This window comes from Mya arenaria, chromosome 4, assembly GCF_026914265.1.
Source record: "Mya arenaria isolate MELC-2E11 chromosome 4, ASM2691426v1".
NCBI lineage: Eukaryota > Metazoa > Mollusca > Bivalvia > Myida > Myidae > Mya > Mya arenaria.
In genome coordinates this window covers 6,758,596-6,776,031 of record NC_069125.1, presented here as the reverse complement: position 1 = coordinate 6,776,031, position 17,436 = coordinate 6,758,596, and the positions used below count along the sequence as shown (strand labels likewise).

Here is a 17,436-nt window from a genome sequence, read left to right as displayed (position 1 = left end):
CAAGAGTCAATTCGTAGAAGTTTACTTTCTTCACAATTGTTGTAAAATATATAATGTTTAAACGAACAAGACCAGACAATATTTAATTCGCTTTTAAACACGCATGTACAAATAAATTGCTGGTTAGAACTGTATGCGACTTAAAATGAACACAGGGATAAAAACGTATTAATAGGAAATAAAATATTTCTTGCTATCTCCTCAGACGCGGAGTTCCGCAGCAGGGTTATAAAATCGGACGACTTATTCCCTCGGAGTGAGCGTGGAAAGTGGGTCTAACTCACTGAGTGTACCCCTCATACAAAATATAGTACATGTATGAACCAAAGCCATCCACCCCTTTACCCCACTCGAACACTCTAGTTTATTAACTTATGAAAATTAGTTTTGAGTAATTCCATCAATATTGTGCATCTATTTATTTATACAATTCCTACATATATCATAATAATAACTTTGTTATTGTTTTTACAAGGATCGGAAGGATGACAGAACAGCCAGCCAAAATTAAATTGGTCTACGACATCATGCGGTATTTTTTTACTATTGCACAATAACATTATAGAAATGTTTCCAAACGTCAGCATTGTGTGAGTTAGCTTGGTTCTTTAAGTTTATTTATCCTGTTTGTTTCATTCCTAAATGACTTTGTTTCATGCCGTTTGTCAATAATTTCTGGTCGCGGCTTTCAAAGTATATCATTTTCTTATGAAAAAACGATCTCTTAGCGTTGGTCATTAGTCTGTGTTGTGAAACTATTTTGTTTGCTCTTTTACTTGAGCGTTACAATCAGATCTAATTCTATGAACAGTTAAACAAAACTTACTTTATTTATGATGCAGGTTGAAGATTTATTTAGTGAACATTTGATTTCAACTTTTGGACAAGAAATCATCTATTTCAACAATGGCAAAAATCAAACAAAAGTCTTATTTTAAAGAAATACTACTACTCACCTCACTCAATCATTCATTCACATTCAATCATTCATTCACATTCAATCATTCATTCAGTGGTTTGAATTGAACTATGTAAATTATTGCATAGTAATTCGGATAAAAAGTATGCCGGTTACATTTAGAGTATTGCCTTTTCCTTAAATACACCTACATACATTTAAGCATTCTGTTAAAACACAAATGAATTGTTTATTTTTTCTTTAGCCGCCCGGTTGCTGAAGCTGTGGAAAATCTTTGAAGGACAAAACTTTGTGCTGCTCAAAGAATGGTCCCGTTAAGAATTCCATACCGCCTCCGGAGAATGGACTATGGACTAAAAGTAAGAAGAGATTCTAAGCATGTGTTGTTTCGACTTGTCCAAAATGCTTCTTTTTAGTCAATTAGTGGGGTTTTACATTAGAGTTGTTAAATACTCATTGCAAAATATACAAGCATAATTTATTTCATCAACTTGATCTTTAAATGCATGAAATCTGCACTATTTATCAAATTTATGACTTCATATGGGGTTGTGTATGCCTCAAATGATTGTATTAAGGCATCTTGCGTACCTTCATAGTAGTAAATGGTATAATAGTTAAATTCGTTAAAAACATTGCTTTCATGATATTTGCAGATTCCGATGTGTCAGCAGCCTGAACTGGTCCATCAATCTGAAACCGGGAGTCGATGCAGCACTTCATCCCATATTTCTAGAGAATGAAGATGTTAGTCAACCCTGTCACACTTGTTTGTGTGTAAATTATTCAAACGTATGACAGCAAATGTCTAATTATTGAGCAACATATAGACAATGGCAAAACACCGTTCTCTTACGTTTGTGCAAAATTTAGCATCTGAAACCAGATACTTTCAGAATTTTTCAGTTTTAGTGAGTTTGGTCCATTTCTTTTGTTTCACCATTTGTTCGAGAAGCAATAAGTTCGGCATATAGTTATAATAATGTTTTGACTGGCAATGAACACACGACAAACTGATGCATTTCAGTAAGCTTAAGTTGATTCAATGTTTTAGAAAAAATGATTGTTAAAAGGTTTGCGGCTTTTCGTTTGGCCGAAAGGGCTATTGCTGCTTTATTTGAAAATACCACACTGATTCAATTTTTAAGTATTGAATGGACTCTTGTCAAATTCCAAGTTGTGTTGCATTTAGCTTGAAAATGAAATCGAATCGAAGCATGTTTCAAAAATGATACTTAAATATGCTCAAGAACCAAAGTTATTGATCAAGATCCAGCTGTCAGTACAGGAAACGAGTGCTTATGTTCTGAATGAAATATCCAGGGTTCTCAATAAGATTCGGTTGAACCCTCTCAAATAGTAAAGTAATCGACCAGCTACTACTTACTCCACTTTAAGTTCACTTATTTTTCCAATTTTGAACTGCCCAAATTGCCATTTGAACAAAACTTTTTGAGATAACTGAATATTAAAAAGAAAATATGAAGTTGAATGAAAAGAGAGAAAGCCTCTTTTTTGCTTGAACTTAACATAAGTTGACACTGTATTGCACACCCCCCATGTAAGATGAGTCACGCGCAACAACGCGCCACTTTTTACTTCTGTTATTGTACGGTTTATGAAAAGTATATTAAGCCATTTCAATAAATCGCAATCAAAAATATAAGTATGCAAGAGTTTAATTGAAATTGAAAATAAATAATCTTAAAAACGCGATTTTAAGAGGAACTATTTGACGTCAATAGTGATTTAAAATTACTGCGCTTTATGACGTCAGTAAACAACATCGCACGCGCTTTTTGGTGAAATGAACAGAAGTGCGTTTTCTACGTCAATTTTTCCACAAATTTGAATTTTTATATATGAAAAAATATCCGATCATGTTTTTCCGGTCCGGATAAAAAAATCCGACCCTCGGGCACGCTGCGTCGCCGGTAACTTGGTAAGCCTCGCTAACGGCTGAGGCTCTTGCCCTCGAGTAGGATTTGTTTGCAATCCGTACCGGAAACACATGATGGATACTTATTATCTCGAATTTTGTTAGAATATTGCAGATCAATAATGTGTCTATGAAAATTCAAGAGCAAAACAGATTTGAAAGTTAACAATGATGATATTAATAGTGTCGTTCATTTAACAATATTCTAAACAATCGGTCGATTTTCAATCATTGGTAAAACTCAAAAGTTCTCATTGAATGGTGAACTACCTTGTGACGTCACCGCCAAAGTAATTAAAGGCGTAATATGAACTAGGGCTTGGAGAATTTTTGACGGACACCAAGCATGATTGCCTAACACGTTAAAGCTGCACTATCACAGATTTTCCGTTTTTAAAACTTTTTTTTTATTTTTTGTCTTGGAAAGAAAAATAAATTGCGTAAATATCTGCAAACCAATAATAAAAGATTGCTGACAAAAGATCAGAGCGCAGATTTGCATATTTCCGTTCGAAAATTAATGTTTTATGGCTTAAACCGTTACTAACGGTAAATCTATGAGAGTGCAGCTTTAAGGCTTATTTCTTTAACTGTACACAAATCATATGCTTTTTAGTTTCGATCATTCAAGTCTTTTTTGCATCAACATATATTGCGCCCCTTAAAATCCAGTCTCGAGTGTTGAGTGTCTTGAAACTGTTTTGTACCCAATGAATGGGCCGATCGTTCAGAACTTCGTTAATGAGTGTATGTATATATACATATGTATATTAACTCTAGCAGTTCTAAGCTGGCCCGGTTAACACAGTCGGTAAAATGCTAGTATACCAAGTCAAAGGTCCCGGGTTCAAACCTATAGTCTGCAGGCTACAGTCACTGTCGTGAATTGTTTCAATTTAAGTGAAGTCGAGGAATGTGCTTGTTCTGAAGCTCACGTTTTTATTGTGTGTTTACCCCACTTTAACTTAAAAATATATTATGCCATTTCAATATAGCGCAATCAAATATATATGTTTGCAAGACTTTTAATTAAAATTGAAAATAAATAATCGTTAAAAAACGCTATTTTTAGTTATTCAAAATGTCTGCGCTCTATGACGTCAGTAAACAACGTCGCACGCGATTTTTGGTGTAATTGTACAAAAGTTCGTTTTCAATGTCATTATTTCCACAAATTGTTAAATTTAGATATGCAAGTAAAAATATCAATCATGTTTTTCCGGTCCAGATCGAAAAATACGACCCTCGGGCACGCTGCGTGGCCGGTAACTCGGCAAGCCTCGTTACCGGCTTACGCACGTGCCCTCGGGTCGGATTTTTCTATCCGTACCGGAAACACATGATAGATACTTATAACCTTATCATGTGGAGCTCACCTATTCCCAGACCCAAGCCCATGCCACAACACTCTGTTTTTCCGAGAGGTCATTAATTGTTACATATATGGAGACCACCTACTATTCAAGTAATCAAAATCTTGGATAACTTAAATTTTGCTAAAGCTGCAGAAAAATATCTTAATTTCAATAATGCATGGCTGAATATAAATTCATTTTTATTATTTACATTTTCTTATTCCATTTAAAAAATATTGAGTCTTGGAACAATGTAAAGTTTAAACATAACGTTTTTTTATATAATGCAGGTGTGTCAGTGAAATTTGCTACAGTGTACTTTTTCTGTTGAGAAAAAGAAGTAGTGCCGAGCAATACGGAGCCAATTGCTGGTCAGACACAGGCATATTTCATTGCTAGGCCGATATGTGGGGATAGTGTTGCAAAGTAAAACTCTTGCAGTCAGAAATGCGCTTTAAATAAACAAAAGTGACACTAAAACTGAAAGTTTGTAATAATATTGACTTTATGTGGCATTATTTTATTATGAGAAATGAATAAAATGCTTATATCATGATTACATTAATTTACATCTAAAATTGGTAGGAGAGAAAATTGGACTGTAAAGCCAACTATATGTGTATGACAAAGTGAGCATTTGAATACATATCAACATTTATTTTAATATTGAGGCATTGCAGACATTGTGTTGCATAGAAAATAAAACATACCTAAGCATTTATTCATTTTCAAATGTCTTCATATGTGTCCATGTCTTTTCTGTTTGTTGATATTTTGATCTTTGGGTTTTGGGTTTCGCCACCAACACTATGAAAAATACATGTATTGTGAAAAATGAATAACTTGTCTGGATTCCTCTTTTTTTCCCACCACCCCTCCGACATTTTTTTTCTCAAAAAAATCCGTTAACCAATTAATAAAATAAATGGCCTTACGTTTGCGATGTGGTTCCCCACAGGGATGGTCTTTCACAACAATAAAAACAGAGGCAAACACCCGTTTTACAATTGTTGGTTCACTGACTGTGTCATCCGCATCTGGCAATTGGTCAATAAAACAGGATAAACGGAATTCATTTTATTTCCTTATGTTTACATCAAATAGTGATTGGTTTAACGGCCTCCGCCGAATCCGCATCTGCAGTGTCCGTCAATGCAATGTGGAGTTCTTCCGTTGTCACAGTTGCAGTCCCCCGCAGCTGTACATCTGTTACCTGAAAAAGGTAAGAGTGGTGGCTGTTTTTATACTCCAACCAGTTTTCCCAAGACATTTTAGTTCAACCTATCGATTGCGTAAAAGAAACAGCAGGTGTGTTTTATTTTTGAGTCAGTCTGGGCTTGATTCTTGTTCATTTCGACAGCCACATCGGCTTGTACTTGTGGTTTCGATTGTATCATCAACAATGCGACATCACGAAGACATTGAAAAGACAAACTATCTAGGAATCAATGGTGACAAGTTGTCCAAGGGCAAGTGTTTCATCAATGAAGACCACTAACAACGAGCACGAACATGCTGTACAGTAAACATTAGCGATCTGCACCTTTTCTATAGAGAATAATGTTGCCATATCTACCCGTATCCAAATATGGTCCTGACTATTTAAAAGTAGCACTAATTTTCTAAAGACATTTAATTTCATTTAATCAATAAACAATATTTGTTTACAAACCTGTGTCTTGCAAGCACGTGCAGACTCGGTTCACGCAGTGTACGTTCCATCCAGTGCCAGTACAAGTCTCGTGGTTACAAGATGCCGTACTCAAAAGGCACGATTCACTGGCAACAAGCGCTTAATAATAAGCAAAAACTGTCAAAATAAGATAACAAAGGCCGCCGAATTGTTCAATTTTCACAGTTATAGCAAAACGATTTCTACGTTTAGCATTGACATTTGAGACACATTCCCACAATCGAATTCAAATTAGCAAGTTAAAGCTTATACACGATAGTAACGGGCGGACGGACGCACAAACAGACGATCTTTCATCACCTTGATGATTTTTTTGAAATGCGGGGGCGGACCAAGAATTGACGTTAGAGGGGGGCGTAATTAAGGGAAGCAACCTTTTGACATTCGCCCGTCTAACAGTACCGACATTCTAATAGTAAAAAGTCGTGGCACGGAGGTTTGGGGTTAGAAGCTCAAGATATTTTTACAATTTCTAGGCCGAAATTATGCAATATGAACGTATTTCCGAATTTGACATTAAAAGTAAACTTGAAACAATTTTAGGGGAGGCGCGAGCCGAATGCGCCCTCCTCTGAAACCGCTACTGAAATGCATTTATTTTAAATACGAAATAAATTGTTTCAAATCATCAAGAGTGTTGAAACTAAGATACTGACAGCAAAAAATGTTGATTTAAAAAAGACGTTGCTAACGCAACACAGCAAAAAGATGTCGCGTGATCGGTTGATAGACATGACCACGTGATACACACTAGGAATTTAACAAATTATAGAGTATAAATAAGTCCCTGTGGTCGAGTGGTTCTGCTTTTGTTTTTCTATACTATTTTGGCATGGGTTCTTCTCCCACTTAAACTAGAATAATTTTATTATTTAATTGTATTTTTGCAATTTCCTTTTATCATCGCAGTTAACAAGTTACTAAGTCGTTAAACGAGAAACGGAAGTCTATTAAACGAGATAAAAGATAGCACGTATGTCTATTTGAATGACACCGTAGATATCATTCGGAGCTCCTCGTCTATTTTTATCGAAAATAAGCTCGGATTATTTGGACGGTTTACATACTCAAAAAGTGGAACGTTTAAGTCCGCTGCAAGTAGATCGCGTAGTTTATTTAGCAGTTAAACTTTATGACTTAACTCTTGGGAATATTAATTATGTTTACAATAATACACTTCATTGGCAATCAATTTAAACTTAGATAAATAAATACAACTCTAAAACACTATATTTAATTAATGATATAATTCAAAATTTACGAACTACTTCAACTGATGTACCGGCATACATCCGAGGTTGTTTTCGATAAAAATGGCCGAGGAGCTCCGAATGCGTATAATTATATATTACCCTTTAAATGGCTCACTGGCACCGAATTTTCAAACTCAATCATTTTTTTTAAATATTATACTTATATACAGTACAAAGTGCATATTTAAAAAAAAAATTGAACATTTTTCCACATTTTCGGTATCATAATTTTTAGTTTAGAATTATAACATTTTTTTTTATTTTTTTTTAAATGATTGAGTTTGAAAATCCGGTGCTAGTGAAATGGCTATAAATAAGATCAGACAATTTGAGCGAAATGTGGTATCTGATAAGTACCGTGCGTACGTGTAATAGGAGTATCAGTGGTGGATCTAAGAATACATAACTGTAGGGGGGAGGGGGCACAACGACGAAACCCCCTCAAAACTAATGTGTCAAGCTGATGTTTCAAATCATGTGCCATTAACTTCTTTCAGTGAACTGAATCTATTTTAAAATGATTTTGACTTTTTTATTTATATAAATAAATGTAAAGCAAAGTGAGAAACTGTACATGTTGCTTACCTATAAGGCCAGCCAGGACAGCCAAGGCAATGATGTTCCTCATGTTAAGTCTGTTAGATGATTATCTCCACGTTGGTGGACAGCCATCTCGTGCGGCTTCTTATATAGGCTCGAAAATGGAAGCATGACTGATCCTACCAAATATGGATGACCCGAGATAACTCCGATGACAAATATATAACGTGAAGTACATGGAACTTTTAGATTTTAAAATCACGACACTAAAATAATTTATTATCAATAGAGTTCAATGAGAGCTACGTACTTAAAACTGATATCATTTTAATAGACGCTAAATTGTAATATTTACCGAATATTCTAATTACAAGAACATACCACAATCAAACAAAGTGGACAGTCATACACACAATTTAGCTGTGTAAAAGTCATACATTTAAAAAAAATCACTTTGATATAGATGTGATGTCCTATGCTGTTTTCAAACTAAAGGAGTCACCACTGTATCCACAATAGAGATATTTTCTTAGTATGTTTTTTCCCTCCCATATAGTGGGTCCGAATATTTGGCCATGCTGGAAATATCTTGCCCACGGACAAAGATTAAACGGATCCGGCGGAAACAATTCATTTTATTTAACTATATTTTGTTTAACTGAGCTGAGAGAAAACAACATATTTCACGGCCACTCGTGTTGGATAAGTTCATCACAACCCTCGCGCAGGTTGTTCTGTGAACACTCGAAAACCTCGTTTCCGCAAAAAATACATTCGGGTTGAGATTTTCCTTTCTTACACTGTAGGCCATGGAAGATACATTAGCCTCTATCCGCCTGTGAACGCCATCCAGTAATGTGTATATTGAACGTCATCCAGTTATGTGTACATTGAACGTCATCCAGTTATGTGTACATTGAACGACATCAAGTCATGTGTACATTGAACGTCATCCAGTTATGTGTACATTGAACGTCATCCCGTTATGTGTACATTGAACGTCATCCAGTAATGTGTTCATTGAACGTCATCCAGTTATGTGTATATTGATACGTCATCCATATGTGTACATTGAACGTCATCCAGTTATGAGAACATTGAACGTCATCCAGTTATGTGTACATCGAACGTCATCCAGTATGTGTACATTGAACGTCATCCTCTTATGAGAACATTGAACGCCATCCAGTATGTGTACATTTAACTTCATCCAGTTATGTGTCCATTGAACGTCATCCAGTTATGTGTAGATTGAACGTCATTCAGTTATGTTCACATTGAACGTCATCAAGTTATGTGTACATTGAACGTCATCCAGTTATGAGAACATTGAACGTCATCCAGTTATGTGTAGATCGAACGTCATCCAGTATGTGTACATTGAACGTCATCCTCTTATGAGAACATTGAACGCCATCCAGTATGTGTACATTTAACTTCATCCAGTTATGTGTCCATTGAACGTCATCCAGTTATGTGTACATTGAACGTCATTCAGTTATGTTCACATTGAACGTCATCCAATTATGTGTACATTGAACGTCATCCAGTTATGTGTAGATTGAACGTCATCCAGTTATGTGTACATTGAACTTTATCCAGTTATGTTCACATTGAACGTCATCCAGTTATGTGTACATTGACGTCATCCAGTTATGTGTACATTGAACGTCATCCAGTTATGTGTACATTGAACGTCATCCAGTTATGTGTACATTGCACGTCATCCAGTTATGTGTACATTGAACGTCATTCGGTTATGTGTACATTAAACGTCATTCGGTTATATGTACATTGAACGTCATTCAGTTATGTGTACTTTGTACAAGTTTAGAATAGCGTGTACGATAAGTGTGTGAGGACATTGGCTTATGCGATCTCAGCGATTGTTTTACAGAAATTTCGTAAATGAAATACAAACTTAAATGCAACTTGAACCCGTACAAGTTGTTTTCCCAACGTCTCTAATAACTAAGAAAGCAATGACGGATAACGTTGTTATAAGAAATAGACAACTCAACTAAAATGCAAACAGGAAAGAATATCCAGGGACGGATCCAATATTTGGTGTTGAAGGGGGCTGGGAACCTGATGCAACTTTGAAAATGCAATCCGACCCGAAGAACGGAAACATATAGATGATATATGTTTTATGTGGGTCCTCACCCAAGTAAACTTGGGTTACTTGTAGTAGAAACTTTCAGTCTGAAATTGTGCGTTTGTGCATTTTTATTCCGACATTGAAATATTAAACCTTGGTAAATTTGAGGGGTGGCATGGCCCACAAGACTTTTATTCGTCACATACATGTATAACTTTGATATTCGTATCTAGCCCACTTCGTGTGTAAGTTGAACAGCCGTTAAGACCTTTATATATGTACTGATAGGTTCTGATAAGGATCAGCTTGTCAAAGTGTGTATTTGGAGAAAGTAAGGTTATTATGATTATAAAGACGATTATGTAATTGAGATGGCAAATAATGTTGACAATTTGCCCAACATTGAATATCATACTGTACAACAATTGATTACAATATTTGAAAAACCGTGGAGTAACACTAGATGAGACTCATACTGAAATTATCATAATGCACGTAAAACACAATCGTCGGAGTCCCCTGACACACTATTGCGCACTGCTTCGTTTTTCGACGTGGGCGATTTGGCGAAGAAAATCTTGTAATCATAAGTAATTAATGAAATATTTTCAATAGTTATGCAAGGATACATCACGGGAAATCTAACTTTCACATTTGCACTGACACTCATATAAATTTTTGCCGTAAAAAAGTACCTAAATTGTCCTTTCCGATAACTTGGTTACTTCCCCTGATTTCTAAGGGAGACTACTCCATTTCCTACTTCCGGGGAATACATTTTGCAAGATGGCCGACGTAGACAATGAGATCACTGGGGCGTGTATGAATAACAATGAGTTGACACCATTTAAGGTCGTCGATTTGAAAAGATACCTTGCGAACCGGAAATTGAATGTATCAGGTCTTAAATGCGAATTGATTGAGAGGATAAAAGGCGCATATAGACTTTCTATAACTGACAAACGCGTGCTGGAGGAGAGAGATCGGGAAGAAAGAGAGAGAAGAGCAACCGAACGCTTTATCCTCCCATGTGGCGAGGGTCTTCCACCGCCATCAACACTGAAGGCATGGAAGTCCACTATTGATCTGTTTCCTGCTGTAGAGGAAAAGGATATATACAACTACATTGTACTGAAAAGAGACTCGAAACGTCAATTGAAGGCGAGGACTTATTATGTGGACGGACATGTACAGAAAGTTGAGGTATGTCAAATAGTGAGTTTATAATAAGTCTGAGGCTGTTTTTTCTGCCATGTTTACTTCATCTAGTTATATAATTAGCTCAAGGGGACTATTTTGACTTGGACATAAAAATAATTTGGTGTGAAAAATGTACTCAACATTTTTATGTAGGCGGGGCTAGCCACAATTAAGGGGGGTGTGGTGGATGCAAGCACATGTATGTGTCGAACCACACTGACTATATACTTATCTTAATTTTAAAAAAAATAATGTATTTTGTACAATTTTCATATGTTCTATGATGTATGTTGTTTATTTATTGTCATTTAAATTAAAATATTATTTATAATTTATTCTTCAGGTCCATCTCATAAGCGAAGAGTGCAGCCACTGTTATGTTCAAGCTTCCGTGCTGCCATCATTTCCAACTGCAGACAAAAGAAAGTCACCAGAGTACCAACCCTGGATCCTTCTGTCGAAAGTGACTGGCTGCATACACTCCGCGTTCTGCAACTGTCCAGCTGGGTAAGTTGAATTAATTTGTGATAAATCAAAGTCTCTGATCTGCATTGATGAAAGGTGTCAAACCCACACACGCTAGGCTATTTTGTCAGTATTATCAAATACTTAAACTTGGGGCATTCTTCAAACTATTTCATATCTTCTTATCAAACTTGGTACACTTGTTACAAGAGACAAAAAAGCACATGTTATAACTGTCATAATTTTGGCTTTCATGGTTAGCTGAGTTTTGCTATTTTTTTCTGAATGAAAGAACAGGCGAGCTTATGTATTGATTCAATGAACTCCCTTCACCGTGTTGGTGTTTACTTATGGCACTGTTTGTGTTTTGTATGTTCATGGCCTACCAGGAAATACTAAGTGTAAAATACTGTGTATTCACCTCCATTTTCAAACTTTAATGTTTTGGAATATACATGTAAGTATAACAAGTAAAAAGGCACACATGTAAATGAATTTTTTTATTTTCATCTAGTGAAGGTGAATGCTGCAACCATATTGGTGCCCTGCTGTATGGACTTGAAGACCTGACGCGTAAAAAAACCCTTGCTCCAACATCCAAACCCTGTGCCTGGAACAACTTCAGCATGCTGTCTGCACCACGGAAACGTAAGCTGTCGCCTAGGAAATCTGAAGATCTTATGTTCTCAAAGAAGAAACTGTACAACGTGTCAGTACGTAAAGTTTCTGTAAACAAAAACCATGAACTGAACTCTATCAATGGATGCACTGTTAACATTGACAGATTTAGGCAGAAACTGGTTGGTTCGAAGTTGAATGTAGGCTGGTTAAAAAACTTTGAAATTGAAACAACTGAAAATGAACCAGATCTCCCTGTGTTACATTCTGTGCCATTCAACTACCATGATAGTGTAAACTTGAGGGACAGTTCTAGTAAGACAGTGTTTTTGGATCATTTTGACTCTTTGAAGCAAAGCGCTGAAGAAATTCAATTAACTGAAATCTTAACAAGGGGCCAAAAAAGTGGGAAATGGCAAGAGGCCAGAAAAGAACGCCTAACAGCTTCAAACTTTGGCAGCATCTGTCGTAGGAAAGAATCAACTGAACCTGACGGACTCCTGCGGCAGATGTTGTATTCCAATTTCACAAGCAAGTACACAGAATATGGAATTAAACATGAGAAGGCTGCAAAGAGAATGTATGCGAAAGCAATGCAAACTGACCACAAAGGACTAGCAGTTAAAGACAGTGGTCTAGTTGTATGTGCCGACAGACCCTACCTTGGTGCCAGTCCAGATGGGCTTGTGTTCTGTTCACATTGTACAGAAAGTGTTGGTCTGGTTGAGATTAAGTGTCCTGCCTCTAAGAAATGGAGGATGCAAACGCCTGAGGAATGCTGTGAAGACAATGATTTTTTTTGTCAGTTAGAGAATGGCAAGGTGTTACTCAAGGAAACACACAAATATTACTACCAGGTCCAAGGGCAGATGGGAATCACCGGGAGGAAATGGTGTGATTTTGTAGTTTGGACATGTGTAGGTCTTTCTATACAGAGAATTGCATTTTGTGAATCATTTTGGCTGAAAATGTTGTGTCAACTTGACAGATTTTGCCTTGAATCATACATTCCTGAACTGTACGCACAACGTGTTAAAAGGGGAATGAGTCTGTTCAATTGATTTGTACATCGTCTAGTTATGTGTTGTTTATACATGTACATTTGAATGATCAATAATGGCAATTTATGTGAATATCTTGTTTGCTTTCAGTTATTTTCATAACTATATTCAAAATGAAACTCCAAAATGACTGTATTGTTACTATAATTTGAAACCATGAATAAAAAAGTTGTAAATCTAAATTTTGGGCAGTATTTTGAAAGTATGTGTACTTTTGTCAACATATTGTGATTATGCGATGCTGTAAATCTACTTTAATTATTTCCTTGTTTTATGTTTGACCTTTTCTACTTTTCCTTTCCATTTATCTAGTTTTCAGGGATGTATTTCTGAGCTTAATAAATGGACATATGTTTAACCTTTCAAGTGTGTTATTATTGCATTTTGTGTGCAGGATAGTGATAGCGTTTATATTGCCATTGTTTAAAGAAGTAGCTGAGTTTTACTCTAAAACAATTGAAGATGTTCAATTGAATATTGGTTTGCATGTAGCTACTGCACGGCCCATAACTCAAGACTGTCGAGTTGTTCTCCTTTTCTGACTTGCTAATTAAAAACAACAAATGAGTGTTACTTTCTTATGTTTGCAGGGTGCAAAACTTAAAGGGGCTATACACCGTGTGATGAAATATCGAAAAAAAAAAGAAACTTGTCAAAAACTGACATAAACTTGGTATCAATGTGTACAATGCATTGAAACTAACTAACTGAAGTACCACATACCGTAGTATACAATTAATTTATTTTCGCATTATTTTTTCCATATTTCTCCATTAATTTTTTTTTACTGGGTATGTATACCTAGTAGAATTCATTCTTATGCGTGATTTGCTAGTTGATGATATCATGGGATATAACCAAGTAAGGTATATTAGCTTAAGCATTCATATGGTTTCGGATAAGCCTTCGTAGCAAAGTGGATACAACACTGGACAGCTATTTTGGTGACACTAGTTCAATCCATAGCTCAATTTTCTTTTACATTTTGGTATTTCTTTACCATTATCATATCAGAAGAGTAAAACATTTTATTAAATAATTTGTCCTGAGATTTGTTACAGAAAAAAACTTTATTGGTGCCAATCTGGTGTACAGTCCCTTTAAACATTGGGACATATTTAGCATGGGGCTAGTTTTTTTAATCTAATGTATCTTAAAGTTAACATTTGTCGGGCATTTCAGTTTGATCTATGGCACTCTTGCCTATTCTTATTTCCACTTAGTTCAATTATGAAACTGATATGAAAATGGTTCATACTGAAAAATCCTTTAAGCAATTCAATACTAATGATTTGAAGTACGTGGTAGATCAATTACACATGGCAAATAAAAAAAAACTCATTTCAGAGCCAAACTTAATAAGTGATCTTTGACTTTTATTCTTAGAAATGTTACAAATAATAAAACCACAAAATACAAAGCAGATGTTTCACAAACAAAAAATTATATCAATAAATTGATCAGTTAATGCATACATGTTTCAAATCAAATCTTGAAATCCATTCACATGAGCATATTTCCTTATCCATTTTTGTCAAACCTGAATCAAATGTGTAATCTCATATGTTATCATATAACTTGCTCGAAAAAATGATTTTAAAACAAAATTGTAATTTCATTGTTCTAGTTAGAAGTATACAAGTTTTTATCCCTAAATCTAATGCTTGATATATACAAACGCTTTCATTGACACATGAGTTATTATTGAACAAGTGGTGGCCATAGATTTGTCAAATATGTGCATATTTTGAACACTTTAGAAATTCTCCTTGACTGTGTTATAGGAATATTGCCATGCAATATTCGAAAGTTCTTGATTCTCTCCATTTGCCTTTCAACATGTATTCGTAAACTTGCAATATCTTTTGTAAGGAGAACCTCACGTTTAGAGAATTGTTTTCCTTTCTGTTTAAATGGTGGAATAATGAGATGAATGCCTCTTGGAGTAGTAAGGTCTGTAATAGTGAAACCCTTATCAACCATTATGGCGTCTCCTTCTTCAAGCAAGTCCAAGAGTCCACATTTTTCTGTGAGTTTCTTGTCACTGGTACAGCCCACCCAACAGTCAGAAACAAAAGTTACAACACCATTTGGGCTTATACCCACCAAAATATTATGAGTCATGTGAGACTTGTAATCACTGTACATTAAACTTTTCAAAGAAAGAGAACTGGATGTTTCACTGTAAATTTCAGTGCAGTCGATAATAATTCTAGTGTTAGAATATTTCTCTTTAAATTGTTCAGGCATGTTATTTTTCACTACCTCACGAGATGGCCATTGAACAAGAAAGGATAATTGTACATGTAAATAGTTGATCCATCTTTCAACAATGTCACTACATTGTGAAGTGGATATGCAAAACCTAGTACCTAGATCTTCAAATAACAGACCTAGACGTAGGCGCATCAGCACCATGAAAAATTCATCCAGAACACTTAGAGTTCTTGGCCGTCCTCCATCTGAATCTTTATAGTTAAGTTTCCGCCTTGATGTCCGCACTTCAGCTTCATCCTTGATTTCATCAAACAAAGCTTCAAACACAACTCGATTAGGGATTCCGGTGTAAAAACTGACCAAATCGTCATTGTATTTTACGTCATCATATGTGAGCATAGGTAGCTGACATTGTACACCAAAGTCTCTAGTAGAATGTTCTGTTTGTGAACTGAAGTCTGCTGTTTTTCCCAGGAAACTTTCTTCAGTTTGTACTTCCATCACTGCACAGTTGTTCTCAGTCTGTGTGTCACAACATCTGAAACATATACAAATTGATCATGTACCCATTTACCACATCTTACATGTACAGTCTGGTAACCCTAACCAAATGTTTGTTTTTTTGGCCTTAAACATTTACAAACACTTAAATTTTCCTATTTTTGTTAAAGAATGAAGAAAAATGATCAGAAGTAATTAACTTATCAGATCGATTTCATAGCACAAGAAGCAATATATATATATATTGAACAATACCTAAAGGACTGATTCTGTGGCTGTAGTACTGGTCCCATGCAGTAATCATGCAGGTGGACAGAGGTATCAATGGCATGCCCGGAAGGGGATACAAATGACAGTTGTGGCTGTATACTATCATCATTTGACAGTTCTAGGTCTAAATCGTCATTGACCGTATCACCATCATCATCATCACCTACGTCTTCATCAAGGAGCTGAAATTGCAAATGAAACTGTATAAGATAAATGTTTTAGTACAAAATCTGCCAGGCTATATGGTACACATTTTTCCAGGCTGTATTTGAAAACAATTCTTTAATCATTTCTTAAATTACAAAATTTACAAATAAGTGCTGTGACATTGTTTTTAAGCACCGTTGATATAACATAATTCATTTTGAGGTGCATGTAAGGAAGAACTTAAACTAATATAAGAAATAAAAAATACCGTTGGCTGGAAGGTTTTGGTAGCACCAGTCTCAGTTGGAAACATAGATGGAAGTGTATGCTGGAATGAAGGTCCTCTGAAGCCAACAAAATGCTCACTACACAATCGTCTGTGTTCATTCCACTGGAACGATCTCATGACCGTTTTACATCGCTGCACCCACACACGTTTTAAACGTTTGTTCTGAGGAAAACGGTGCAATGACACTTTTCTCCCATCAATAACCTTTCCTCTGTAAATTCCTTTACAAATACAATAGTACTTAGGGGTTTTCCTGCCCGTTTTCTTTATTAGTTTTGAATCTTTACTTTCCATTTTCACTTGTTGCTGTTTACTTCCTGGTTTGTGTAGTCCCCGGAAGTAAATTTCCGCTTTTTGCGCATGCCCACTTGAAGAGTATTCAGGGAAAGATAATCGAGTTATCGGAAAGGACAATAGTGGTAGCACGATCTCTTACTGATACTGCCACCTATGGAAGTAGCACGATCTCTGACTGATACTTCCACCTATGGAAGTAACACGATCTCTGACTGATACTGCCACCTATGGTAGTAGCACGATCTCTGACTAATACTGCCACCTATGCTAGTAGCACGATCTCTGCCTGATACTTCCACCTATGGAAGTAGCACGATCTCTGACTAATACTGCCACCTATGCTAGTAGCACGATCTCTTACTGATACTGCCATCCATGGTAGTAGCACAATCTCTTACTGATACTGCCATCCATGGTAGTAGCACGATCTCTTACTGATACCGCCACTAATGGAAGTAGCTCGATCTATGACTGATACTTCCACCTATGGAAGTAGCACGATCTCTGACTAATACTGCCACCTATGCTAGTAGCACGATCTCTTACTGATACTGCCACTAATGGAAGTAGC

General features: G+C 36.0%; 3 protein-coding genes across 3 annotated transcripts; 1 reads left to right on the top strand and 2 right to left on the bottom strand.

The window, feature by feature from the left end:
• Positions 1 to 5,275: 5,275 nt before the first annotated feature.
• On the bottom strand, positions 5,276 to 7,805 carry LOC128230032 (uncharacterized). The gene is made up of 3 exons (XM_052942012.1): positions 7,745 to 7,805; positions 5,886 to 6,005; positions 5,276 to 5,426 (listed from the first exon to the last, which is right to left on the bottom strand). The coding sequence occupies exons 1-3, from the start codon at positions 7,785 to 7,787 to the stop codon at positions 5,326 to 5,328; spliced, it is 264 nt and encodes an 87-aa protein (XP_052797972.1). The 5' UTR covers positions 7,788 to 7,805; the 3' UTR covers positions 5,276 to 5,325.
• A 2,781-nt stretch (positions 7,806 to 10,586) lies between these two features.
• LOC128229735 (uncharacterized) lies at positions 10,587 to 13,279 on the top strand. The gene is made up of 3 exons (XM_052941547.1): positions 10,587 to 11,003; positions 11,344 to 11,507; positions 11,980 to 13,279. Exons 1-3 carry the CDS (start codon positions 10,587 to 10,589, stop codon positions 13,142 to 13,144), a joined length of 1,746 nt encoding a protein of 581 aa, XP_052797507.1. The 3' UTR covers positions 13,145 to 13,279.
• Positions 13,280 to 14,513: 1,234 nt separating this feature from the next.
• Positions 14,514 to 16,980, bottom strand: LOC128232963 (uncharacterized). The gene is made up of 3 exons (XM_052946780.1): positions 16,548 to 16,980; positions 16,118 to 16,314; positions 14,514 to 15,899 (listed from the first exon to the last, which is right to left on the bottom strand). Exons 1-3 carry the CDS (start codon positions 16,860 to 16,862, stop codon positions 14,846 to 14,848), a joined length of 1,566 nt encoding a protein of 521 aa, XP_052802740.1. The 5' UTR covers positions 16,863 to 16,980; the 3' UTR covers positions 14,514 to 14,845.
• Between the last annotated feature and the right edge of the window lie 456 nt (positions 16,981 to 17,436).